The sequence below is a fragment of the Mandrillus leucophaeus genome, unplaced genomic scaffold, assembly GCF_000951045.1.
Source record: "Mandrillus leucophaeus isolate KB7577 unplaced genomic scaffold, Mleu.le_1.0 Scaffold174, whole genome shotgun sequence".
NCBI classification, from domain to species: Eukaryota; Metazoa; Chordata; class Mammalia; order Primates; family Cercopithecidae; genus Mandrillus; species Mandrillus leucophaeus.
The window spans coordinates 3354192-3361569 of NW_012101743.1; the positions used below are offsets into that span (position 1 = coordinate 3354192).

The window sequence follows — 7378 nt, forward strand, 5'->3', positions numbered from 1 at the left end:
GTACTGTGCCCAGTTAAGTGGGATGAAATCCTCATTAAAAATTTCAACCTAAATATAACTACAAGGTACAAAACAAATGTTTTTTTTTTTTTTTTTTTTTTTTTTTTTTTGAGATGGAGTCTCTCTCTATTGCCCAGGCTGGAGTGCAGTGGCGCGATCTCGGCTCACTGCAACCTCCGCCTCCTGGGTTCAAGCGATTCTCCTGCCTCAGCCTCCCAAGTAGCTGGGATTACAGGCACATGCCATCATGCCTGGCTAATTTTTTTGTATTTTCTAGTAGAGATGGGGTTTCACCATGTCGGCCAGACTGGTCTCGAACTCCTGACCTCAGGTGATCCACCTGCCTCGGCCTCCCAAAGTGCCCAGTTCTGGGCCAGGTACGGTGGCTCATGCCTGTAATCCCAGCACTTTGGGAGGCCGAGCGGGGGTGGATCACCTGAGGTCAGGAGTTTGAGACCAGTCGGGCCAACATGGTGAAACTCCATCTCTACTAAAACTACAAAAATTAGCTGGGCATGGTGATGTGTGCCTGTTGTCCCAGCTACTTGTGAGGCTGAGGCATGAGAATTGGTTGAACCTGGGGAGCAGAAGTTGCAGTGAGCTGAGATCGTGCCACTGCACTCCAGCCTGGGCGACAAAGTGAGACTCTGCCTCAAAAAAAAAAAAAGAAAAGAAAGAAAGAAAAAACAACGGAATTACTGAGATGCTCAAAGTTATCATTTCAAGAAATTTTGTTCCTTTTAAGTTTCAGCTGAACTAAAAGACTGCATTCCTGTTGGTATTTACCAGGTACTTCTGTGCATTTACACCCTATAGGCAAGCCAGGATCGACAATTACGTAGCTAAAAGTAGAAAATGCTGGCCGGGCGCGGTGGCTCAAGCCTGTAATCCCAGCACTTTGGGAGGCCGAGACGGGCAGATCACGAGGTCAGGAGATCGAGACCATCCTGGCTAACATGGTGAAACCCCGTCTCTACTAAAAAATACAAAAAACTAGCCAGGCGCGGTGGCGGGCGCCTGTAGTCCCAGCTACTTGGGAGGCTGAGGCAGGAGAATGGCATGAACCCGGGAGGCGGAGCTTGCAGTGAGCTGAGATCCCGCCACTGCACTCCAGCCTGGGCAACAGAGCGAGACTCCGTCTCAAAAAAAAGAAAAAAAAAAAAAAAAGAAAATGCTTTAAGTGGGAAGGACTTGGGATAGATGTAAATAAGAAACTTAGGCATCTCTTATAGCCAACTAGCATCATATAAATATAGAAAAATGTAAATGTGTTATTCATGAATGCTTATATAGTACTATAGTAACTTCTCACTTTGTAAAGTTCTTTGAAATGCTGGAAAATATTTCAAGAACTAGTGGAGAGAACTCTAGCACAATCCATAGCTGATTCCTCTGGCCTTTCCCCCTATTTTCTCCCAGGTTTGTTGTGATGTTCACAGATGACCTGGGCCATATTTCCCAGTGGAGCTCCATCATGGCTGGGAGTCTCGCAGGCATGGTTTCCACCATTGTAACATATCCTACAGACCTCATCAAAACCCGGTTGATCGTGCAGAACATGCTGGAACCATCGTACAGGGGGCTCCTCCATGCTTTTTCTACTATTTACCAACAGGAAGGGTTCCTTGCCCTTTATCGAGGGGTTTCCCTCACTGTTGTAGGTAAGATGGACCTTTTCACCTTGTCCAAGAAAAGGCTATGTCCTCTGAAATTACAAATGTATTGTATACCTTTGTGAGCCACTAAATCAGTTTTACTGAGGTCAAGGTTATATGGGTTCAACCTACATAGAGCCAATTAGCTTCATTCTATTCCATAGCCATACGCTTCACTCCTAAACTGTGGCCAGTTACATCCCCGGGAGGGGAGTAGAACGGAAAGTGGAGGTGACTCAGCAAACCGGTAAGAATGCAATTCTGCCCACTCTCCATCTGACTGCAGAAGGAGTCTTCCGTGTACATACGCATTGATATGCCATGAGGGCAACTAGGGTAACAACTGTGTCTTCCGGGGTCTTTGTAACCTTTGCCAGAGCTACACATTTATGGCCCAATTGCAAAATCCAGCGGACTTTTGCCCTTTATCTGAATTTGATAAGGTTGACCACCCCTTCTTCTGGAAACTTGGCTTCGAGGACCCGTCCAAGTCCTGGGTGTCTTCCCATCTCTCTGGCAGCTCTTTCTTATCTGACTTATCCGGCCCACCTGGCTCATCTGATACTGCCAGCCCCTACACGTTGCTCTTCCCCTGGGCTCCTTCCTTAGCTTTCATTTTAGCCTCCCCTTTAGCTTGCTTCTCATCCTCCAAACCCTCCCTAGGTGGCCTCATCTGTGCTAGTGGCTTAAACAAGCGTCAGTGTACTCTGTGACCCTCATTCTCTACCTCTTTAGTAACAATGACCAACTTTTGGGGGAAAGTACTTACCACATGCTGGGTACTGTGCCAAAAGCATTGCATGCACTTTCTCATGAGGCCTTACTTTACAGATGAGGAGATAGATGCTTCAGGAAGCTAAGTGACCTGCCCAAGTCCACATAGATAGAAAGTGGGAGAAACTAGCCATAGAACTCCAGAGCCCTCTGTTAGCCCCTGACTGATACCAATTCCCAATGGTAGTATGAGTCCCTGCTGTTGGACACCTTCACCCCATGCTCCCTAGGCACATCAAATTCAAGATTAACCCTGATGTCCTCATTGGTCTCAAACTAGCTCTTCCTCCTGTGTTCCCTAATGAATGAGACTACCTTCCTTTCACCCCATGGCCCAAGCCAGAAAAAAAACCTAGGGATCACTTCAACTTCTTCTCTCACTCCACCCCCACGTGAATCACCAAGCTCTGTCGATTTGACTCATCCTCTTTCCCACAGATCCTTACGACTCACACTCTCAGGGTCTCCCGCAGACTCCGGCTCCTACCTGCTTCCACTCTTGGTCTCTCCTGCCCCAGTCTTCCCCGTGCACTGCTGCCCGGCTGAGGTGATCTCTCCACATGCAATTTCATCGTTTCATGGCCCTCATTTCACTGCTGTCCTTAAAAGTGTTCAGCGACTCCTGAGCTACAGGAGAAAGCCCAAATTCCTTAGGACATTCCAGATCCTTCAGACCTGGCCCCTGCCAGTCTGTCCTACCTCATCTCCTGCCACACCTCCACCTGCATTCATCCTCCAGCCATTCAGAAAAACCTGGATTTCCTGGAAATATGACTCCCTTTAAACATGCTGTTCCCTTTGCCTTTCCACTCTGTCAAAGTCTGATGAACTCCTACTCATTCCTCAAGATCCAGTTCAAAAGTTCTCTCTTCCATCAAGTCCCTCCTGAACCCCCAGGCAAAATTAATCCCTTTGATCCTTGTGTACCTAATGCATTTCATATAGCCCCCCTGTTGTGGCACACATCAGGGGCGTTATACTTACTTTTCCCTGACTGTCTCTTCTCCTCGATGATGAGCATCTCCAGAAATTAGCCTGTTGCTCTTTGGATTCCCAGCGCCTGGCACAGGGCCCGGCACATAACCTAAGCTTTCCAGATGTTTTCTGAATGAAGGTAAATGGAAGGTTGGTGAGCCAATTAAATAAACATTACATTTTTCTAAAGATAAGCAATCTCACTTGTATTATCCCCTATTTTAAATTTCATTTTGAGGGAGAAATGTAGTCCCTCTGTAAACTAAAGATGGCTCCTAAAGTTTCTGGAAGTTTGTGAAAGTGCCACCTACTATATTACTTACCATCTCAGTTCTTAGAAAGGTGAGGAAGCCACACAGTGTAGGGTGCCCACTGGGCCATGATATGACCACGTAATTCCCAAAGGTGAGGTCAGGTGACCTCCCTCACCACCGAGAGTCTCTCACTTTCCAGTTTTCACAGAATGTTTCCTTCTCAGCTAGAGAGCAGTCCCTCCTGTCCTCCAAAACATAATGAGGTGCTGCCCACTGACTTTTTTTACCTGAGTGATTTTTCCCCAAACATTAAAAAAAAGCTTCAAATATTTAGAAAAATTAAAAGAAATATAGAGTACACATCCATGGACCATCTAGATGCTACAATTAACATTTTGCTACTCATCCCTGTCGCCCGGGCTGGAGTGCAGTGGTGCAATCTCGGCTCACTGCAACCTCTGCCTCCCAGCTTTAAGCGATTCTCATGCCTCAGCCTCCCAAGTAGCTGATATTACAGGCACGCACCACCACACCCAGTTACTTTCTGTATTTTTAGTAGAGACAGAGTTTCCGTTTTAGTAGAGATGGAGTTTAGTAGAGACGAGGTCAGGCTGGTCTCGAACTCCAGACTTCAAGTGATCTGCCCACCTCGGCCTCCCAAAGTGCTGGGATTATAGGCATGCGCTACTGTGCTCAGCCAGTCCACTTTTTTTTTTTTTTTTTTAATGATTTCAGTGTAACTTGCAAATATCAGTATACTTCACCCCTAAACCCTTCAACATGTGTGTTATTAACTAGAGTTCAATATTTGTGTATGGTTTTTTTTTTTTTTTTTGAGATGGAGTTTCTCTCTTGTCGCCCATGCTAGAGTGCAGTGGAGCGATCTCGGCTCACTGCAACCTCCACCTCCCGGGTTCAAGTGATTCTCCTATCTCAGTCTCCCAGGTAGTTGGGATTATAGGCACCCACCACTACACCCAGTTACTTTTTGTATTTTTAGTAGAGATGGGGTTTCACCATGTTGGCCAGGGTAGTCTCAATCTCCTGACCTCGTGATCCACCCACCTCGGCCTCCCAAAGTGCTGGGATTACAGGCATGAGCCACCACACCCAGCCGTATGGTTCTTTTTTAAAGTACAATTTACATCCAGTAAAGTGGACAAACTTTTAGTGAACCATTTGATGCATTTTGACAAATGACACAACCCCTACCAAAATATAGCACATTATCGTCACTCAAGAAAGTTCCCCCATGCTCCTTGAGTTGGAGGGATTTTAGCAACCCCAGAGCCCCTCCTGTTTTCTTTCCCCGGAATCCTCCCAGGAATTTATGTTCTCAAGCCAGTGTTTTCCCAACACAGCAGCAACCTTTCCCTGGCCTTGTTTCACAGGTGCTCTGCCGTTCTCTGCTGGCTCCCTTCTTGTTCACATGAACCTGGAGAAAATCTGGAATGGACCCCGAGATCAGTTTTCTCTCCCACAGAACTTTGCTAATGTCTGTCTGGCTGCTGCAGTGACCCAGACCCTCTCCTTTCCCTTTGAGACCGTGAAGAGAAAGATGCAGGTGAGGAGTTATCCGAGTGGGATGCGGGGTGGAATGCTTTGCAGTGTTTGTGGGTGGGTAACAACAGCAAAAAACACCGACCCCAAGTGATGCCAGGTTTCCAAGGAGCTTCCGACTGCTCACACAAATACTGTGCAAAAACCCCCACGCTGTGGCATTTCTGCTGCTAACCTCAGAGCTCTTGGCTTGAGCCCAGGCTGCCTCCTAATTCCCATCCTGTTTTTTGGTCTTTTAAGAAGCCTCCAGGCCAGGTGCAGTGATTCACGCCTGTAATCCCAGCACTTTGGGAGGGCTGAGGTGGGTGGATCACTTGAGGTCAGGAGTCCAAGACCAGCTTGGTCAATGGTGAAACCCCGCCTCTACTGAAAATACAAAAACTAGCTGGGAGTGGTGACAGGTGCCTGTAATCCCAGCTACTCGGAAGGCTGAGGCAGGAGGATCACTTGAACTTGGGAGGCAGAGGTTTTAGTGAGCTGAGATCACGCCACTGCACTCCAGCCTGGGTGACACAGAAAGACTCTGTCAAAAAAAAAAAAAAGTAAAAAAGAAAAAAGCCTCCAGATGAGGCTTCCCTCTTCTTTCCTGACTTCCTGATTATATCACTTGTGGCTCTCTTCCTCCAAGACCAGCAGAGAGTAGAATATTAAATGCAGCCTGCTAATAATGCTCCCTGTCCTTCCTGCCTCCACAGCAAGGATGCCACTCTTGCTTTCCACACTGTGCCTTACCTCAGTGAAGCAGACTGGATAGGACCAACATAAGCTAGGAACTATAGCTAACAAGGGTCCAGCATCCCTGACTCCCTCGCTGAGGAAGGAACTGCATTTAAAATGGGGCAGCATCGGGCCGGACGCAGTGGCTTATACCTGTAATCCCAGCACTTTGGGAGGCCCAGGAGGGTGGATCACCTGAGGGCAGGAATTTGAGACCAGCCTGACCAACATGGAGAAACCCTGTCTCTACTAAAAATACAAAATTATCTGGGTGTGGTGGCACTTGCTTGTAAACCCAGCTACTCGGGAGGTTGAGGCAGGAGAATCGCTTGAACCCGGGAGGCAGAGATTGCAGTGAGCAATTGCGCCATAGCACTCCAGCCTGGACAACAAGAGTGAAACTCCGTCTCAAAAAAAAGAAAAAAGAAAAAAAGGGTGGCACCTTAGTGAGACCACTGAGGCAAAATCCTAGAATCAGAGGTTCCAAAGTGAGTAATTGACTTAGCCTAGAATAAGCCAATTTTGATCAAAGAAAAATCAGACTAGTTCAAATAAGGTTGGATGGGTAACAGTTATATCTGTACAGTGGCGGCAGGCCCAGAATCCTAGCAGGGCTGAGGTGCTGTATCTTCTCTTAGCCCTGCTCAGGCCCTTAAAATTCAAAAATAGCTAATGCATGCTGGACTTAATACCTAGGTGATGGGTTGATAGGTGTAGCAAACCACCATGGCATGTGTTCACCTATGTAACAAACCTGCACATCCTGCACATGTATCACAGAACTAAAAATTAAAATTAAAAAAAATATTCCACTTCCATGGGCTAGCCTGTCTCCATGGCCTCTTCTGGGCAAACCCTGATTTATACAAGTAATATATTCCTGAAGAACTCTATAGAAATTAATTTGGGGTCAGCTGAATCCAAGTTTAAATGATCAGTCCCAACCAAGTTTGGTTTTCCCCCGGGACTCTAACTTGTCCTCGCTTGCTCAATGCCCCTCCCCGCTCCGCTTTCCCTCTGTAGTATTCCCAGCTGCCCGGGGCCATCGCTTACCTCAGCACTAAACAGCCTGAAGGTGCTTATCAAAACTGCCTTCAGACAAATACACACTATGATTACACTCAATAATGCCACTCCACTCCCTGAAACTTTATCTGTCTGGGTTGCATTCCTTGCCTGTCCTTGTCCAGATAATTGTCACATCATTGTAATGGTAGTATAGGTGCAAAGTTTTTCTATTCGTTGGTAAGAAGTCTTTATATATTAAAGATATTAACCCTTTGTCATACATCTCACACATTTTTCCCAGTTTGACATTTGGCTTCACTTTTTTTTTTTTTTTTTTTTTTGAGAGACAGAGTCTTACTCTGACACCCAGGCTGGAGTGCAGTGGCACAATCTCAGCTCACTGCAACCTCCTCCTCCTGGGTTCAAGCGATTCTC

The 7378-nt window shown here is 46.7% G+C and overlaps 1 protein-coding gene across 1 annotated transcript in view; it reads left to right on the forward strand.

The window, feature by feature from the left end:
* The window catches only part of SLC25A43 (solute carrier family 25, member 43), a 42542-nt gene that overhangs the window by 570 nt on the left and 34594 nt on the right, over positions 1 to 7378 (forward strand). The window contains exons 2-3 of the mRNA XM_011977206.1: positions 1420 to 1661; positions 5050 to 5222. Of these exons, the coding sequence (XP_011832596.1) occupies positions 1420 to 1661; positions 5050 to 5222 (415 nt within the window). The remainder of the gene's footprint in view (positions 1 to 1419; positions 1662 to 5049; positions 5223 to 7378) is intronic.